Raw genomic sequence first — 21,285 nt, 5'->3', positions numbered from 1 at the left:
TTTTCAAGTAACATAACAAGTATGTCCCTCTGCCCACTTAAGCATTTCCACAGCAGTCTATGTCTTTAATCTGCAAACTGAGTGAATTTATAGCACCATCATATAACCTTAACTTTAATGTACATATATTAGAATTTAAAGTTTATTAAAAATACAAGGATTGACATGCCTTTCATATATTTCTTCAGGGTATGCTAAGACCTGTGAGGCTGATGGAAAGAGAACTTGGTTGAAGGCATCATACATTAATAAAATAGAAATGATCTTTGAATAGGGAAATTGTGGGTAGGCAGAATGGCTTTCATAGGTGAAAATTTAATAAAAATTTAGGAAATTGTGGCAGTTTTTAAAGTGATGCATTTTCCCTAAATAATTCTAATTTAAAATCAAGCATCAACCATGTTTTTTATCTTTGAAAATTGAATCTTTTGAAAAAATTGAACAGGTACCATTATATGAAATTCCGTAGTTGGATTTTTTTTTTAAGCAGAAGACCATTTTATCGGTTCTTAATACTTGTTTGTGTGTTCTTTAGTGTGCAGAAGTAACTTGTTTTACTGTGTTCATTGGTATAATGTGTTCTTTGTCTCTTGCCTATGCACTTAAGCAACTAAACTCAGCACGCCTTGAAGGAGATAACATTATGGTAAATTTCTCTTACATGCTCAACTTCCTGCATGTAAAATGGCTGAAGGTTTGTTGGCCTACCATGTTTTCTACATCTTGAATAAAGTGCCTTCTCTTGCTATTATCTACATGTAAAGTCTAAAGTAGTTGAAGCCATGCATTCATTAGTCTAACAGAAAATGCAGAGAATACTAGCTGAAGAAATATTGGAACTTGAAGAAAAGAAATTGTGTTCTAATTGCCAAATTCAGCTGTGCCAAATTAAGATTTTAGAGTCTGAATTTATACACAAATACATAAATATTTACATGTATTTATACTACACATAAATATATAGTACCTTTTATACATAATAAAAGATGTTTAATTTAGCTGGCACTTCATATTTTCACTGTTGGCAAAGAAAATTAACAAAATTTGCATAAAGAAATGTATAAGATATACAGATTTACTTTGCTTCACAGTACCTTCAGTGTTTACCTTAATTTTCACCCAAATTCAGCATAGAATTAATTTCTTCTGCAATTCCAGGCCAAGACAAACCCCAGTAGTTTAGGTATTTCTGTAATGTTGAAACCTGTCCAGTGTTAATTCACTTAGGAGAGTTGCAGAATAGTGATAGCTTTGAATTGGGAATGAGAATTATTCTGTAATATCCTTTGTATATTATTGAGCTTGATTTGAGGCAATTTTTGAGATGTTAAGTGTTTTTAATTTTTTAACAAGATAGAAATCTGAACATAGTCCCAAAATTCATAAATGTTAGCCAATAAAGATTTATAGATACAGTGTTTGGTATAATACTCCTGGGTGTATTACTGCCATAGAAGTAGCATAGACTCTGCCGTATAAGTAATAAATAATTGGCAGTTTTTATTTGTTAAATCAATTGACTACTTTTATTTCATTAGCACTGAACTAAAAGGAGGGGAAAAAAACATGTAATAGAAAAGATTATTGTACAGAATATGTAGAATGCATTTGTTTTTTAAAACTACTATAATTATTGAAGCCCTGGCTAAATTAGAGCTTTCCTTAGGTAGCAAGAGAATGCATTCATTTATTTCCATTGTCCTATCTGTATGTAGGTAAATGAGAATTGTGAGACTGTTTCAGTCATTGGTAATTTAGCATATAAATCATATATTTTTTTAAATCTTAGGTAAAAATACCCTAAACAGCAAGACTTTGTTTCATTTATTAGACATTTGCTATCTACTTACAGTAAGATGTATTTAACTCTGGTAATTTTAAGTTCATTATATCTCAAGTTTATCGTGCCCCCCACCATGGCTATATCAACATTTAGTGTCCATTTATCCTTGCTTTATTATAACTTACTAAAATTGCAGAATTTTGGACCTAAATGAGAAATTAGAAATCATATACTCTAAACCTCTCATTTTACTGATGAGAATACTAGAACTGAGGCATTAAATATTCCCAGTTTTGGAAAACTGTTATTAAGTTATAGAATTAGTATAAGGTTCAAACATCAATAGTATTGATACATATGAAGGCATACTTTCACAGTATATTAAACTCTACTGATTTAATTATTACTGTGTTTAATCTGTTAATGTGATTCTGGAAAAAGAGAGTATGCCATGTAAATTAAAATATTTACATTTTTCTATAGTAAGTTGTAGAAAATGTTAAATTCCAACTTTCATGCTCTATATTTTTCTCTAATTTTTAATGCTGGCTAGATTTGGGCAGAGGAAGTGACAAAAGTAAGTAAATCATTAAACTACAGAATTATGAAACAAGAATTTAATTGTCATTCATTCAGTAAATCTTTATTGGGCAACAACTATGGGGCCAATCACAGTCTTTGTTACTGTATCTTATAAAATCTGAAAATTCTTATTGAAACTCAGATCTGTTTGGCTAGTAGTAGTTCCACAGAGTAATAGAACAATGCTGCAGAGATGTGGTTTGCACACACTCTAATAAATACTAGATAGCTGTTATATTAAGTGGTAATCCTTACAACTCCTTGTCAGAAGACAGTTTTTAAATACTTGACTTGGTTTATTCATATGATAATTATATAAAATATAGTTAACACGATGTCCTGTATCCTCAGAGAAGTGAATATATATCATGTCACACAAATGAATTTTCAGGGTAACTGAAGCTTGTTCTCTACAGCACCAAAGCTAATATTTCTGTCATTTTAGTTGAAAATATTTGTAAAAAATTAAATACAGGATAGCATATATTTAACTTCATTACAGTTAGAGTCATTATTATGAACATCCATTATAGTACTGTGCAACAGTTGGATCCGTTGTTTTTGAAGTATGTTGTCTCCTCCCTCAATGTCAGACTGTCCCTTTCAGAAGCTGTCCATATTACTGCTACTGCCAGTCTCTCTGCCTGTGCTACCATTTCTAATCTGTTCTTGGCTGGGAGAATAACTAAAGCAAGGAATAAGGAATAAAATTATGACTTCAGTGCAGATTTGTTTCAAGTGCTATTTGAGGTCTTCAGAAGCATTTTTCATTTACTTCTCATGTTCAGAATCTGACCTTGAGTTGAGGACAGTGCTGGGGATTGAGGGCAGGTGTTAATTGGGCCCCTGAATATTAAGTAGTTTTACAAACTTCAACTTCTTATTTTCTGACTTTGTAGGATTGCTGACTATACAGTCTTGTTTCATGCATAGGTTGTGGAGCATAACTTGGAAATCTAATGTGAAATTCTTGACTTACGCTCTCACCCCCCCTTTGTGGAATCCATTCATCAACTTAGTTATGGTTACACCCTGGCCTCTGATTTATTCCTGAATGTCTAGCGTGAAAAGGGGGCAGAGTAACATAGAAGAGAAAAAAGGTTGATCAAGAAAGCCAGGGTCTCTTCCACTTTGGTTAGCATGCAGGTACACCAAAAAATTTCTGATTTGATTCTGCAGTCTCTACAAATTTGGGAAATAGTTGATATAATGGCAAGAAACTCATGAAACATTATTATGTTTGTATATGTGAAAAAAGCTTAAAATATAGCAAAATGGGTTTCTGGATATATTTTCCCTCTATTCTCACTTCTGTCATTTTTATAATTTAAAAATGTATAATTTAAAAACTACATATTCCTGGAATATTTTAAGATTTAAGCCCCTAGAAAAAGTAGTTAACACTGACCTAGATTGTCATAGCAAATGCCTCAGAAGCTTGACCAAAATTTCTGGCTTAAAATAAGTTGCCCAGTCCTGATAAAACAAACCAACACATTCTTGCCCTTTTTCCAGCTTACATCCTAAAAGAACTCTTCTTGCTTCTCTAACCCAAGCTGTGCTCTAGATCAGTTAGCACAGTAACAGTAGTTCTAAGCAGTAGAAGATCTTTTGCCTAGAACTCTATGTCTTAATTGTAAAATTAAGTTGGGGAATGAGATCTTCTGGAGGACTGAATAAAAACTCTTTAAATTCATTGTCTTTCTTTAAACCCTTTTTATCTTTCTTTCTAAAATGGATTATTTTCTTCCTAAGCAAATTAATTATGCTGAACCTAATTTCAGTTACCTCAGCCTCTCAGGTTAATTATTATGATGAATTACATGTGTCAGAAGTAGAGGTGGTTTGGGACATTAGACTGTTTGCGGCCATCCCAAACACACTGAAACTTGTTCAAGAAACAAGATTTGTTTCCTTCCTGTCATTTACCTTTTCTAAATATAAAGTCTAGATTGTACAAAAGAATGACTTCCTAGGCTTTGTATTATGGTGCTTTCTTCACAGTTAAATAAATTTTGCTCAAACATAGAAGACTGATCCTTTGTCCTTAATGAGATCATTTTATATTTTTTATTCAGTGTTTTTATTTGTTTTATAAATTTATTTTTTTAACATCTTTATTGGAGTATAATTGCTTTACAATCGTGTGTTAGTTTCTGCTGTATAACAAAGTGAATCAGCTATACGTATACATATATCCTCATATCTCCTCCCTCTTGCGTCTCCCTCCCACCCTCCCTATCCCACCCCTCTAGGTGGTCATAAAGCACTGAGCTGATCTCCCTGTGCTATGCGGCTGCTTCCCACTAGCTATCTGTTTTACATTTGGTAGTGTATATATGTCAGTGCCATTCTCTCACTTCGTCCCAGCTTACCCTTCCCCCTCCCCGTGTCCTCAAGTCCATTCTCTACGTCTGCATCTTTATTCCTGTCCTGACCCTAGGTTCTTCAGAACCTTTTTTTTTTTTTTAGATTCCATATATATGTGTTAGCATACGGTATTTGTTTTGCTCTTTCTGACTTACTTAACTCTGTATGACAGTCTCTAGGTCCATCCACCTCACTACAGATAACTCAATTTTGTTTCTTTTTATGGCTGAGTAATATTCCATTGTATATATGTGCCACATCTTTATCCATTCATCTGTTGATGGACATTTAGGTTGATTCCAAGTCCTGGCTATTGTAAATAGTGCTGCAGTGAACATTGTCATACATGGCTCTTTTTGAATTATGGTTTTTTCAGGGTATATGCCCAGTAGTCGGATTGCTGGGTCATATGGTAGTTCTATTTTTAGTTTTTTAAGGAACCTCCATACTGTTCTCCATAGTGGCTGTATCAATTTAGATTCCCACCAACAGTGCAAGAGGAGAGGGTTCCCTTTTCTCCACACCCTCTCCAGCATTTATTGTTTGTAGATTTTTTGATGATTCTAAGAGTCATGTACCACAATGTTCATTGCAGCTCTATTTACAATAGCCAGGACATGGAAGCAAATTTATTTATTTTTTTATTTTTGGCTGTGTTGTGTCTTCGTTGCTGCACACGGGCTTTCTCTAGTTGCAGCAAGCTGGGGCTGCTCTTCGTTGCGTTGCACGGGCTTCTCGTTGCAGAGCACGGGCTCTAGACGCGTGGGCTTCAGTAGTTGTGGCACGAGGGCTCAGTAGTTGTGGCTCACGAGCTCTAGGCTCAGGCTCAGTAGTTGTGGTGCACAGGCTTAGTTGCTATTCAGTGTTTTTAGCTTTAAAACATTATTTCCATTTCAGTCTCAAGCTTCCTAGTCACTTTTAATCTGCTACCTAGCTTACTTACTTACACCTTGTACAGAAATATTGCCATTTAGTAGACTTTCCTGCCATTTCTACTAAAGGCTGTTAAATCAAGTTGTACTTTCACAATCAAACCTATATGGAATTAGCCTCATTTGTTTTTGAAGTGCGTTTATTTTTGGTTTGCTGTTGTTACTTCTATCAATCAAAACCTTTCAACCAAGCAGAACGGTAAATAGTGCAAATGTAACACTGAAGTGATTGGTTTTCCTTAATACTTTTTTAGGAAGAACATTGATTCTTTTATTCTCCTGTGACTTTTTTCTACTACATACTAGCTTCCAGATGAAGCTTATTACTTCAGCCCTGTTATCAAAACACCATGTATTCTTATTTTGATCAAGTAAATTTAATTTTAACTCTTGACTTGTTGAATAATTCAAGCTTATTTCCATAAATCCAGTCTAGTGGTCAAGTCTTAGTCCTCTCCGCCATATCTTTTGCCAATGGTATGAGAATGATTATAGCAACTGATTGTCTCTTTTGCTGCTACCTCATTGTTGACTATTTCACTGGGTTAGCTATTGCCATCAAAGGGTGAAGGAGAGGGAGAAGGGGTGTGAAAGGAAAAAGTTCACACCTTGTTTATATACTTACTACAGTCTTGGAAATACTGTAATTATTTGGATGACGGGGGAGCAATTTATCCTGGAGAGGTAGTGGGAAATATCATTATAGTGATATTATCACCAATACTAATTCCCAGTGGGGGATAAGCTAACTATTTTGAATGACCTGTGAGATTTTATTTTTTCCTCCTCACTACCAAGCAACTCTGACTAAAGGTTTGTGAGGATGTTTTTTTGCCAGTACTTAACTATTTTTAGATTTTTTTTTTTTTTTTTTGGTAAACTGTTTTGTCCTAGCACTAAACCTATATCAGATAGTTGAAGCTAGTAGTGGTGTGCTATTATGCACATCTCTTTCTAGCTCTGAGGTCAGTGACTTCACCTTGGTAACTTGAAATCAGCTGTGGTAGGAGTATTTATACCATTGAAACTCAGCACATTAGAGCTTTTTTTACCCCTGGAGAGCCAGTTTACCAGCACACCATTGATTAAAGGTCACCCATAACTTGCAGAAAAACCCTAGCATATCTTATAGATAATAAGACATATTCTATGCAAAGTTTGGAAAGAAAACTAAAAAAGACATTTATGTAGGATAAAGAATCCTTTGAGGGAACCTAAGAACTATGTCCCTAGAAACAAGTATATGCTTGATAACTAAACCCATGAGGTTAAAGTCCTAGCTTCACTCTGAAGTTGTTTCATTTGAGATTGAAGCCTATATAACTTCAAAGTAAAGTAGCTACAGTAATAATTGAGAATTTTTTGAAATAATTTATACAAGTAAACTGGTAATCTTAAGGTTTCATAAAATGTTAAAAATTAGCAAAATTGATACTAGAAAATGTATGAAAATAGATTGACTGCCCCATAGTAGTTTTACTAGGCTTTTATGTTTATGTCATTAAGCTTTGGCATTAATAGATTCTTTTAAGTACCAGTAAGGAGTCAGTTCTGTCTAGATTAAGTAACATAGAAAAGCTAAGTTCTAGAAACCAGGGACCGGCTTAGATACAAAGCAGAATCAGGGAATTGCCAGATTATCATTTGGGGTTTGTTTGGGGGATTTTTTTTTTTTTAACATCTTTATTGGAGTATAATTGCTTTACAGTGGTGTGTTAATTTCTGCTTTATAACAAAGTGAATCAGTTATACATATACATATATCCCCATATCTCTTCCCTCTTGGGTCTCCCTCCCACCCTCCCTATCCCACCCCTTAAGGTGGTCACAAAGCACTGAGCTGATCTCCCTGTGCTATGTGGCTGCTTCTGTTTGGGGGATTTTTTAACTGTCTAAATGAATGTACATAAAATGGACTAAGTCCTCTAATGAGATTCTAAAACTGTGTTCCAATTTAAGTCTGAACAGGAATTAAGAATAACTCAAAGTGAATTTGATCGTCAAGCAGAGATTACCAGACTTCTGCTAGAGGGAATCAGCAGTACACACGTGAGTGTTCATTCATTGGAAATTCATTTGGAACAAAAGACTTTGATAGGCTTAGGGAAATTCTTGGAGGAAAAACTGAACTTCCTTTTCAGTCATTTATCAAGATATTTAAATTGTAGCACTTTTCAAGGTACATGAAGAAATATTTTAAATTTTTGTTTACACCTCATCACTTGATGAGGTAGTTCTCCCACCATCATCAAGTCCATTTGATGTTTTTTGTTTTTTGGGTTTTTTTGGCTAAACAGTTTGTTGTTGTAAATTGTAGTAAAATGATAGATACTGATCATTTACCCCGAGTACAGTGTCGTGCTCTGTCTTCCCTTAGCGTGTGCCACTTTAAGTAGATTATAGAGCTAAGAAGTGACTGTAACTTTCCTTTACAGGCCCATCATCTCCGCTGTCTGAATGACTTTGTAGAAGCCCAGATGACTTACTACGCACAATGTTACCAGTACATGTTAGACCTCCAAAAGCAACTGGGAAGGTGGCAATTTCCTTTTCATACATGAAACTCTTGATAAGAGAAGAAATTCAGATTTTTCCATATGAACTAGTAATAGAGGTGAAAAATAGAAGAATTAAAGGCTTTTATTAGATTGCTTAGAATCAGTTTTGTTTTTTTTTTAAGGAAAGTGATTATCACACTTCTGAGGTAACAAAGACATTTTGAGCTCTTCTGGCACAGAAAAATGTTAACAGGGATGGGAAGATAATTTAAGTGAATACCTTTTTAGTGCTGTGTAAAGAAAGCTTAAAAGCGTTTGAAGTTCACTTTTCTCTTGAATACCTTTGCAGGTGGTTGAGGGAGATATAGTTATATTGACACTTAGTTGCCCTTAGAGGTAAACTAATTTGTACTTATTCATTACTTGTTCACTGTTAAAAAGATTTTAGAATATTCTGTAAGACCTCAAGCCCATTGATGTTATTATTTTGAGTGTGGTAATATACTTTACAGCACATATGTAAAGCAGCACAGCTCAATCATTCGTTCTCAAATATTTATTGAACACCTCTCGTATCCAAGCACTGTTCTATACTCTGGGATTATATCAGCAAGCAGAACAGGCAAAATTGCTTACCTTTATGGAGCTAACATTGTAAGGTGACACTGAAAATAAAAGATGTACAGGACAAACATGGTCTCTGCTCTCACAATGAACACTTAAAGTCTAGGTAGAAGTACAGGCCATAGGTGGACAGGCCATGTGATAAGTGGAAAGAGAAGTTCAGATTACTGTAAGGGACATCTAACTGTGACTCAAGTGAGTCTAGCAGAGATTCACAGATGAAATTATTTTAGTAGGAATAATCTAGATGAAGAAAGAGGCAGGGACAAATATTCCAGGCAGAGGAGGAATATGTATATGAAAGGGCCAGAGGAAAAAGAGTGTGGCAAGTTCAGGAAACTGACAATAGTTCATTCTGGTTGGATCATAGTGTTCAAATTTCAAATGGGATAGTAGATGTGGCTAGAATAATGAAGCCAGGTCATGTCATGAATGCCCTTTAAAATAAGTAATGATAAGGAGTTTGGAATTTACATAGTGAGGAACCATTAAAGCAGGGGAGTGATATATAATATTTGAAGGAGGAATATCAAGAGAAGTTATTTCAAGGAATAAGGAGAAAAAAAAAACCCCATCACTTTGTTCTTCCTTTCTGCATATTAATCCTTCAAAACTAGACTTAGAACAAAATTAGGCACATCCACAAAACCAATTTTGGATCTTGAAAATGAGTTGTAGTCTAATACCACTGGTTATTCTAATAGGATTTACAGAAGTATTTACACTTCTATATATTTGAAGTTTTGTTACTGGTATTAATATCTGAAATCAGAACACTACTCTATCCCCCATCATTACAAGTATTTTAAGCCCAAGAAGCCTTAGTACTTCCTGTGCACTTTGTCCTGATACTCTCACAGTGCAGCAGAGGGGTTGCTGTTGAAACCATTCATTCTTGCATTCTGCTTAAGGCCATACAAATGCTTGGAACTCAGCCATTCACACAAAATCTAGTCATTGATGTGCTGAGGTAGGTACTGTTATTATCCACATACAGATAAGGAAACAGAAGAGCTAGTTATAAGATTAGTAATTGTGTTTTATTTTTAAATAATTGGAAAGTTTAACATATTGAGCTACAGTGGCAGGAAGTCTAGAGTTTTTTAAAGTTATCAGTAAAAGTTCTTAGAAGGTGAAGATGGCCTTTCAGGGTTTTTTTGTTTGGTTTGGTGTTTTGTTGTTTTTCTTTTTACCATTAATTTCCCAAAGTTGACATAGGTAGACCTCAGTGGCTAAACAAAAGCTAATTATACTAGTAAATTTGAAAGTAAAGTCCATAGTTAAAGACTTTAAAAATCGTGTGTGTGTACACAAACATATGTAGGGAGAGAGAGCTTATCTTTTTTTTTCTCTTCAGAAATGTATATATTTAATCACTGCCGAGTTCACTGAGGAAGGGATGCTAGGAAATGTGTTCTTAACTTTAGAGTGAAACTTGAATTAGAAATTATTTCTTTTTATCATTAGAACCCTTTTACCCATCAGAGGAACATTTGCTTTTAATTTTTACAAATGCCCTATTCTAGGCATCAAGGATACAATGTAAACAAAATAGACCATATCCCTGCCTTCATGGATCCTGCATTCTATTTAGGGGTAGAAGGGAGTAGAAAATCAGTGTCTATGAATTACATAGTCTATTAGAAGGTGATAAATGCTATGGAGAAAAATACAGCAGGGAAGTACCTTGGTTAGAGTAGAGGTTTACAGTAGTCAGGAAAGACAGATTGGAAAGATGTGAGGAAACAAAGCACGCAGGCATCTTAGAGATGCTCCAGAGAGGAAGTACAAAAACTCTAAAGCAGGAACATAGCTGTATGTTCAGGCAACAACAAGGAGAGCTTAGCTGGAGATTAATCCAGGAAACAGGGAGCTAAGATATGTAGGGCTTTTGAAGCCACTCTTTGGACTTTGGGCTGTACTCAGAGATGAGGAAGTCTGGAGGATTTTGAGCTGAGGAGTGACATGATTTGATTTTAACCTTTAACAAGATCATTCCTGCTGCTCTGTTGAGGATAGATGTTAGAGGTCATGAGTATAAGCTGACAGACCTGTTCGGAGCCTGTTGCAATAACTTGTTCAATAATCCAGTCAGGAGGTGACGGTGGCTTGGATCGGGGTGATTGTGATAGATGTGGTAGAAGTGCTCAAACCCTGGGTGTGTTTTAAAGGTAAAGCCAGCAGGGTTTGCTGACAAACTTTCTGTATATGAGGCTTAGAGCTGTCAAGAATTACTGCAAGTGTTTGGCCTGAGCAACTGAAAGAATGGAGTTTTGGTTAATTAAAATGGGGAATGCCCCAGGAGGAGCAGGTTGGGGTGGGGAAGGCATGTGAGGTATATCAGGAGCCCAGTTTTGGACATGTTAAGTTTGAGATATGAAACATCTGAGTGGAGATATCCAATTTTAGGATATACAAGTCTGGAAATTGGGGGTGGGGGGTGAATTAGAGGTATAAATTAGAGAGTTGTCAGCAATATCAAGGATATTCACATCTGTGAGACTAGATGAAATTACCAAGGGAGTTAAGTACAGGTAGAGAAAAACAGAGAACCAAGGGCTGAGCCCTGAAGTACTCCAACAAAGAGTTGAGGAACCAGCTAAGGAAGATGGTAAGGAATGAGCACTGAGGTAAGATGTAAACCAAGTGTGGCCTTGGAATAAGCTGTAAAAAGTGAGGGGAGTGGTCCACTGTGACCACTAGGTAGGTCAAGTGAAAGAGAACTGTTAGTGGACCATTGGATTTTGAACATTGCTGACCTTGACGAGTAGTTTTAGTGTAACAGTAGGAGCAAAAGCTTGTTTGTTAATGTAAAGGAACGGAAGGAGAGGAACTGTGACAGTAAGTTTAGATAAGTCTTTCAAGGAGTTCTAGTGTAAAGAGAAACAGAAATGAAGCACTAGCCAGAGGAAAAAGTGGAGTCTAGCACATTTTTGTGGGTTTTTTTAAGATAGAAATAAGAGCATGATTGTAATCTGATAAGAATGATACAGTAAATGGAGAAACTATAATATTAGAAAGAAAGGGAAGGATTGGTAGTGTGATATCCTTGAGAGGAGATTTTGTACACAGGTGGAAAACTTAACCTTAAAAAAATTAATCTTAAGAGCATAGATAGCTCATCTGTAGTAGGAGAGTTGACCAAAGCATGGATGTTTCCTGATTGGTTTTTTCTCCTCTCAGTTAAAAAAGGAAGCAACTTATCAGCTGATTATAAAGGTTAGGGGAGAATTGCTGGAATTTTGAGGATGGATGAAGGGGTATGAAATAGTCATCAGCAGAATGTTTAAAGTGGGGAGACTAGAGAAATGTAGTGTAGTTGCCAGGCAGCATTGTGGACCCGCTTTAGGTTCCTACTCATTCATTGAGTGTGAGACCAGACAACATGGTTTTGTAGTTTTTTACTGTCATAGTACATACATGGATACTGAGTAGATAATTAGAGAGATTTTTTACCAAATGAGTAGTATGAAGTAAAGGGCATAGGATATGAAGTCGTACGCAAGGAGGTGATTATAATAATTTACCTTGGACACGAAGGGCATGTTGGTAGGATGATAGACGGTAGGTCTGTGGAGGACTGTAGATCCAGGATAGCCTTGTTGAAATGAGAGTGCGAGGGGAAACAAGATGATGGTCAGAGAATGGGATGTTGGAAATTATGATTATTGTAAAGGTTATAGTTTTTGGAATTGATAAGGTCTAGATGAGGCATTGGGAGTGGGTGGCTGAACTAGGGTCAGCCCCAGAATCACTGGAAGAGAAGAGCTCACGGATCTGACAGGCCAAAGTTCAAATAATTGTCTACATGGATATTAGAACCACCGAGAATTAAGATACACTGTTAGTGAGCCAGGAGCTAAAATCCAGAAATAAAGGGAAAAGAATGAGACACCTGTAGATGATTGCAACAAGAGATGGTAGGTAGTATATAGTTGAATAACATGAAATTCAAAGATTAGGTAGGATTGGTTAGGGAGAGGAGTATAGGAATGGTAATGAGGAACGTGCAACTCCTTCAACATCCACCTCTAGGCTCAATGATAAAGGGAGTGTGGGAGATTAAACACAAGCATCAGGAGGTGAATGGAAGGGTTAGAGAAGAGGTTAAGGATAAAGGGAATTTTGCTGCTGGCTGACTCATTTCCAGATGGCACAGGAGTCATGAAAACTATTTTATGAAGGGATTAATTTCACCTACCCTACCAGATGAGGCATTTTATATTTTAACTAATGGATTTATTTAAACTTAAATATGAATTTTCATAGGATTTTTTTCAACCTTAGAAGTGGTTGGATTAGAATGATAGGCCAGCCATCTTATGCTGTTTTCCATTGAGTATTATTGGAGAAACAGTAGGCTTACAATAAATTGAAAATTATCTTTAAACTATTTATAAGCACGTTGATCACAGGGATTTCACTAATTCCTAATAAAACTTTTATTTTTCCCCTAAAAACTAGAAGACAAAATGAACTTGTGACATCTGCCCTATTCTCCCATTGAGTCTTCATTATGTTAATTATCAGTCATAACATATTATTTGAATGTCCATCCCCTCACTTGTCTACATGTCCATAAAGGAATGGTATTGTTTCATGTTTATATCTCAGCTTGTGGTAGTGATGTTGGACGTGTAGATACTCAATAAATACTTGAATGAACAGGAAAATGTGATTGGATCAATTTTATGAAATAGAGTTCAATTATTTAAATATTTCTCAAAGAATTAACGTGAGAAAACTTCGCTCTTGTAGTAGTATCTAACATTTAAGTAAGTTTTTCATTGGTATTTTTATTTAACAATTCATAAAGGGAGGAAAAGATTAATAGAACATACTTATAGAAGGTTGTTGGAAATATCGTAAACTCATTTTTCTGGAAAAAGAAAACCATTGTGTTTTTTAAAAACTTTTTAAGTTTATACTTGTAAAGATGGCTTTGAAACAAACTTTCAAGGATTTTATATTTAAAAACAACCTGCATTTTCTCTAGTGTAATTGACCCTAGAGGGGTGAGCTGGATAGTGCACTTTGTCATTAAAATATTAGCATCCTCAAATCTTTAGCCAAAGTGAAGGTTGGTAGAAGGTAAACACTGCCCCCAAGTGGTGGTATACAGGAACTTTGGTCACTTGCAAGTAGATAATTGGCCATTTTCTTTTCAACAGTTTTCCATCCATTTATCATTGTAACAACAACCAGACTTCTGTGGCACCTATACCATCACCATCTGCTTCATCAAACGTGATTGGTTCTTCTGCCTTGACTTCAACAAGTGGCCTAGTAATCACCTCTCCTTCCAACCTCACTGACCTTAAGGAGTGCAGTGGCAGCAGGAAGGCCAGGGTTCTGTATGATTATGATGCTGCAAACAGTACTGAATTATCACTTCTGGCAGATGAGGTGAGTAATGTGGGTATAAAAAGAAAACTATATCATAGATTGACTTACCTTCCAGTATAACAAAATGCAAATTCCTCATTACTTATTTGGAAATAGTTTATTATGAATGTTTTCTTAGATTGAGGCGGGTTATATTAACATTTTATAATTTTTTAACTACTATTTTTTAACAAAATAGAACATCACAGAAATATTTAAAGCTTTTAACTGCTAAATAACTAGATTTCTAAAACTATCTCTAATAAAATCCTTTATCTTTCACCAAATTGATAATAATGTTTAAATTCTTTGATAGTGAATAATTTATACTTTAAACAAATTAAGTCTGATTAGTTTTCTGTGTGTTTATTTCTTAACATAGTTAATAACTGGAAATGTTTTATTTTGTAGGTAATCACTGTTTTCAGTGTCGTTGGAATGGATTCAGACTGGCTAATGGGGGAAAGGGGAAACCAGAAGGGCAGGGTGCCAATTACCTACTTAGAACTGCTCAATTAAATAGGTGGACTATGAAAAGATACACCGTATTTATATACAATTAACTCTTAATAAAGCAGGTTTAAGTATCTTCCATGTTAATGTCTTAAGAGACTGAAAAGAAAATACTAGCCATCAAACTGGCCTTTCTGCCAATAAAATTGCATGGTAAATATTTCATTACAGAATTTATGTTAAAGCTTTCATGCCAAGAATGTTTTCTTACAAAATTCTCTTTCTACTGAGGTTTCACTAATAAGTAGCTTCTACTTTTGAGCCCCAACTTAAAGCAGAACTGTTTTCTACTGAATTTTTCATTAATGGCAAGCTTTTTCTTTTACGTAAAATAAATTTATTGTGAATTGATACGTGACTCATTTATTAGGTATAATTAATAGCCAAAGAATAAAGTTAAAATTTGTTTTTAACTGTTGGTCTAAAAAGAGCTCTAGGATGTAAACCTCTTTTGTAAAAAATATAATGTTTCTGAATGTTTTCATAAACAGAAATGCAGTTATACCATGTTTACCTTGTTTTCCAGCAGACATGGAATGATTACAATATTCTAGTTCAGTGAGTTATTTTGAGGGTTTTTTGTTTTATTAAACACTACTGAATGATTTCTTAAGAGTAACCAGTCCTTGAGAAGTATTACCGTATTTCTCTAGTACATTTGCGTTTAAGGTTCTAAAACATCTGGGACAAATTCAATTCACTAAATAATGTTTTTAAGATTGTTCAATTGGTATTGTTTAATCCATAATCAGAATTGGATCTGTTAAGAAGATACTGCAGTAAAGAGAATTTGTTCTTATTGAACAACAAATCCTTATAAAAATGGATTAGCACAACTGTGTTCATTATAGAGTAAATTGTATGCAAACAATACACTTTTGGTTACTTTGAGCCTACAAATAAAATTTTGAAAATTTACTAATGAACTTAGGTTATCTTGATCAGGCTCTCTAGATGTGGAACACACACTAATGAAATGATTAGTGATATACTTGGAATCAGAAAATTGCTATTTGGACCACTGCTATGAATCAGCAGATTATTTCCATGTCAGGACTTCTGCTCTCATCTTCATTCATTCATTCTTTAGTCAGACATTTGTTGGGGGCCAGGCACTATGTTGATCAACTGGGAATACAACCCTGAACAAGATGCACACAGTTCTTCCCCCTACAGATCTTAAAAGACTGGTGGAGGATACAGAAAAATAAGTAAGCAATGATCATATAACAAAATCGGTGTCATGATGATAGAAGAAATATAGGGTTAGTGTGTTTCAGAGCTTTGGGAGTCACCTAATTCAGATTTGGGGAGTGGGAGATGGTTTGGAGAGGAAGTGTTCTAGGCAGAGGAAGAAGTTGTGACAGGCCTGGAGCTAAGAGAATGTAGCCCATTCTTAAAGCTAAAAGTAGTTCAGTCTGGCTTATGCATGAAGTGTAAAGGTGAAGTTAATTTCTTCAGGAAGTGTTAATGTGTCAAAATGATATTTTTCTGGTACTTTAAAAAATGAACACTTAGCACAAAAGGATATTTTAAAATGGTGTTTAAGAGTTCCTAATAAGAGCTTGGTAAACATGTTGATAATTTAATTTACAGTTCAAATTTTAACAGTAGTTGTTACATTTCTGTGCTGTGAGACAAATTCCTCTGCAGTTTTATAGTTATACAAGATGCTTTGATTCACACTGTGAGTTGCCATACTGTTAACCCCCAAAGCTGCTCAAGCTGGTTAGTTAGCTTAGAACCAGTTGAGTGAAGCTTTTTCCCCCAGAAAGGAAGCTCTGTGGCCAGCCTAGAGTACCATCTATTATGTTATATAAATCAAGATTTAGGCTTTAAAAGATCATATAAAAAAATCAGGTCAACTTTAATAGCAACTATAAATTATGTTTATGACAAGTAGAGTAGTAAAAGGGAAAGAGTATGGGTACTGGAGTGAAATTGTCCTGGATTCAAATCCAGTCTTCCTCACATACTGTGCTCTTTGAGCTTCGACTCAGATGTCATATAAACTGCCATTTCCTTGTTAGCAAAATGGGGATAATAATTATGCCACCTTAAGGTTATTGTGAGGATTTTATAGCAAAAAATAGTTTTTAAAGCAGTTATAAAGTAACTATAAAATCTGTAACTATAGATTTCTAACTATCTTGTATGTTAGATAATTTTTAGGGAAAGGCTTGGCACAGTAGAAACATGCTGTGAATATGTTTTCCCTTGTTAGCCCCTGTAGCTTCCTGACCTATCCAGACGGTCGGCCTTGTTTATGACTATGTACCAGACAGACATCTTCTGTTGCCATGCTCTGTTCTACTCCTTATCAGTTCTGTCCTCCACCCTCTTTAAATCAGACCCAGATCTAGGTTTAACCTCACCATAGTCAGTGTACATTTTTATCAGAACCTTCTGCTTTCCATCAAATGAATGTTGATTATAGTAACCTAATAATGTACAGTAGCCTTCAGTAATGTGAGGGTTCAAAGGTTATTTTGTGCCTTTGTCCACCACAAATTTGCCACAATATGTGGGCTCATTCTTATGTTTATTGTTTTTTATTTTAGTGGGGTTTTGTTTGATTGGTTGGTTGGGGGGTTTTTGGTTTGTTTTATTTCGGTTTGGGCTTATTTTATAAAGTCACAGGTTTAATTTTTACTCAGGTAAAGGCCCATAGGTTCTTAGGCATGGAAGAAGAGCTTGGGAAGCCTCTTAATTCATGGTGCAATTCAGAATTATTTAAATAATCTCTGTGCCCCTGAGCTTAATCTAAAGGGATAGTAATGTGAAGGATGCATTTATGAATGAAATAGTAAACTTGGAAATAATTGTAGGCTCCTTTTACAAACAGAAAAAAAAGTGATTGGATTGTTTCTGTATTTGTCCTGAAGGAAATTAACCTAAAAGATCATTGCATTAAATTGTTTTTTATGGTGCTAATCAGAAAAATTCATATTGTAGGAGACTGGGTCCCAGAAATGGGAATGAGCCTCACTCTGAGTAATGTAAGAAATACGAAACCTGGGTCCAGGCTCACTAGTGGGCTAGAGTCCATCCTCATAGTCTGCTGTTATCCTCACCAGAACAAAGGAACAGAGTGTGAATGGAGGAGCTGGTGCTGGGAGGACATGCAGAAGATGAAGGACCACAGGACAAAAATCAGCATCTTTGTGTACCCAGAGAGGCCTGGCTTACTTTCATGCTTTGTTGACAGTATTCCTTAAAAATATCTTCCCTAGCTCCCGAACACCTGAAAGTTTGAAATATGTTGCCCTAGTATGTGGCACTTCAAGTCTGGGTGAGAAGCCATGATAATAGATAGGAGACTTTGCAATTTGACCTACAGCCAGCTTTGCCTCAACCCCTTCTCCAGATGATTAAGTGGCTCTTAACTCATGGTGAGACTCCAATGGGGGTCTTTCTGGTGGTTGTCCACGTCACAACTGCCCTTTCTCCCACATTATCCTAACGAGAAAGTCTGCTCAGCAGGGCAGTGGTTCTCAGTGTGGGACCCCCAAGACAGGCAATGTCAGTATCACCTAGGAACTTGTTAAAAATGTTAATTCGTATCTCCAAGTACCTTTTTTTTGTACTTATTTGTTGTCTTCAAGGGGCTATAAAACTAGTCTTAGTTCTTCCATGTAACATTTTAAAAAATATTTCAAGACAAAAACTGAATTCTGATCTTCTTTACTGTGTTCTAGCACTAATCGTAATTATATAGTTACTTTTAATAATTTATTTGTTTAGTATATATCTGTTCACTCTAGAGTGTAGGCTCCCTGAGGTTGAGACTATTAATTCTTTTGATCACAGTTAAATTCCCAACTCTTAGCAGGAGACCTAGCATATAGTATGTACTCAGTATTTGTCAAAGAAAGAAAAAATGCAATTCTTAAGTCTTATCCATGCTCTACTGAATCAAACTCTGGGGGTAGGGCCCAGCATTCTGTTTTTACAAGCCATTTAGGTGATTGTTACACTCTCAAGTTTGAGACCCACTTCAGTAGAATAAAGAAATCGTGCCTTTTACCTTCAGACGTGCTATGTGACATCGCTTGAAAATTCTCCCTGCCTTCTGTATACCAACAACACTGCTCTCGAGTGTAGAGGAACCTTGCTGGGCTGTATTACAAGTGGGTGTGAAGGTATACGGTATGCTTAGCGTAAGAAAGGGAAATATTGCTTGGAATGCCAGTACTTGGTTGCTGTGGAGGGTTTCTAGGGATGGATCCCTTAGTCTGAAGAAGGGTAAGCACTACCACCACCCACATTTCCACTCAGCACAGTCACAATTTGACATCAAAGCGCCCTGACAAACCATTAAAGTTATATCAGACTAACGTGTACACCCCGGTGCTCAGGTTGCTAACTCCGCTCTCCCTACTTCAAAGGAGACTTTTTAAGAATTGTTAATGCTTTTTTTAATACCACAAGTCATAGATGCATTGGTAAAAAAAGGAAAAAAAGAATATATAGTTTAAAGATGAAAATCACCTATAATTCCACCATCCAGGGAGAACTACTGTTACTTAGGTGCATAGACTTCCAGATTCGTCTGTGCTTTTATAGATTTTTTTAAATGGGATCAAGTTGTACATACTGTTTTGTAACTTTTTCACTTGACAATACCATGACTATCCTGCCATGTCAAATATGTTTCTATATCTTTTTTTAATGGCTGCATGGTATTTCATCTTATGTGCCACATTTTATTAAACTACTGTTTTCAGGTTGTTTCCAATTTTTCGCTAATAAACTGCTTTAAAGAACATTGTGTTGTTAAATCTTTTATGTGTTCTTAATATTTCCTTAAGGTGAATATTTGGAAGTAGAATTGCTAGTGTAGAGTATGCCAGTTTATAAAAGCTTTTGTCGCTGCCACTTTGCCCCCTAGAAAACTTATCGGCTTACACTTTATCGGCAGTATAAGAAAGTATACTATTTCTTTTTGGAGGACTTCCAAGTGAATGTTCTTAGAACCTTCAGTTTAAAAATAAAGGGTATAAGGAAGATAAAAAGACCCTGCAAAATTAAATCCAAGATCAGTCGTAAATTATTCTGACATGACATCATTTACTGTTCTACCTTCTGTTACGTATTTTGTGATACTTTGGGAATGTTTGTAGTACTGGCTTTCCCCTTGCTTTTATTCAGTCTCCTGGAAGCACTGACTTTCCTGACTTCTGCCGAAATGGTAGGAGAACAATCCTAAACAGACTGGAATCTTGTGATAATTTTAATGCAGGCTTATTGTTGCATTTAGGGAGCGTGGACATAATAGGGAAAGTAGAAACTTTGGAAGGTAGGCAGAACATTGGCTCTCCCACTTGGTTGCCTGGTTTTGTGTCAGTCAACCTCTTTGAGCCTGTTTGCCCATCTGCAGGAATGAGAATAATATAAACCTACCTTGTAGGGTTGAAAGAATTAATCATATTATGGGCAAAGTGCCTGGCACCTAGTAGATAATAATAGAATTTCCACCTAAGTATGTTAGAGCAGTTGCTATTATCTATCTCAGTGGAGTGAATATCACTGCCATTGCCAAATAGAATCTTCCTTGAAAGGTGTCACAATAAATGGACATTGCCTTGTACATCCTACCTACAAAATCTAGCTTTTAAAGGATGTCTCATTTTTTCCACACAAGTAACCTAACCAGATAAAACTCCCAGACAGGTAGCTAGTGGAACATTTCAACTGCTGTGCTTTTATGGCAGTGTATCAAAGTGATAATCATATTATTCTAAAATGGTAATCATATTCTAAAATGGTGAGCTGGACACGTCAGCCATGCCAAACTTCCCCTTCTGACTGAAACGCCACCTTTGGCCTACAGCTGATCTTTGTGCTTTGGATGGCTTGCCTTCCACCTGTGAGAACCTGACACGGAGGGCTCAGCTCAATAAAGGTAATGATAATCAGTTAAGTCTCAATAGCATCTCCAGGATGAGAGAACACACAATTGATTCATTGATAATGAAGTAAATTTATTTAGAGAAGTATCTGATTTCTAAGAGTTGCTCAGCAATATTTCCAAAAGATAGATGTCCCGGAGGTAACATCTCCAGTAATCATAGCAGACAGCTTCCCAGAGATCAACCCATTTTCAAATTTGGATGAACCAGATACATTGAAATTAGCATCTAGTTTGTTGATTATAACTCAGAACTACTCAGCCATTAAAAAGTGAGTAGTAAGAGAACTTAAAAGAGGGGGTGTAAGGAAGGAAGGCTATACAGGAAGCTTTAGGTTTGTGAGAACAAAACAAATTAAATGAATAATTATGAGGTGAAAGAAGATGGGCTACAACTCTCAGCAACTCTTCTGAAAGCCTGATGCCCTAGGGTTGAGGGTACATGTTTCTGCCTAGTCCCATGTTGTAGTGAAGTCGTATGAAACAAGGTATAATAGGTAACCCCAGCAACCATATGCTTTGATACTTGTTTGCCTTTGGTATATAGTTTACTCAGCTCTACCTGAAGACCCTCACTTATTAAGAGTAAGTTCAAAAGCTCCTTCTGCTACGAAGATATTCTGGATTCCCTCAGGCAGAATTAATTATTCACATAGATAAATGTAACTCAACTGTGGCATTTATTGC

At 35.8% G+C, this 21,285-nt stretch overlaps 1 protein-coding gene across 3 annotated transcripts in view; it reads left to right on the top strand.

Moving 5' to 3' along the window:
* SH3GLB1 (SH3 domain containing GRB2 like, endophilin B1) overlaps positions 1–18,250 on the top strand; it is a 37,460-nt gene extending 19,210 nt beyond the window's left edge. The window contains exons 6-11 of one of the 3 annotated variants that reach the window (XM_082410403.1): positions 608–646; positions 2,337–2,360; positions 7,627–7,716; positions 8,103–8,203; positions 13,961–14,195; positions 14,586–18,250. In XM_082410403.1, coding sequence (XP_082266529.1) covers positions 608–646; positions 2,337–2,360; positions 7,627–7,716; positions 8,103–8,203; positions 13,961–14,195; positions 14,586–14,693 — 597 coding nt within the window. In that variant the 3' untranslated portion in view covers positions 14,694–18,250. Of the gene's footprint in view, positions 1–607; positions 695–2,336; positions 2,361–7,626; positions 7,717–8,102; positions 8,204–13,960; positions 14,196–14,585 lie in introns of all 3 variants that reach the window. The other 2 variants (XM_082410402.1, XM_082410404.1) reach the window with 2 other exon arrangements.
* The last annotated feature ends 3,035 nt before the right edge of the window (positions 18,251–21,285 follow it).

Source organism: Balaenoptera physalus (genome assembly GCF_965194825.1).
Source record: "Balaenoptera physalus genome assembly, chromosome: 1".
Taxonomy (NCBI): Eukaryota; Metazoa; Chordata; class Mammalia; order Artiodactyla; family Balaenopteridae; genus Balaenoptera; species Balaenoptera physalus.
This window is presented reverse-complemented; position numbering and strand designations above follow the sequence as displayed.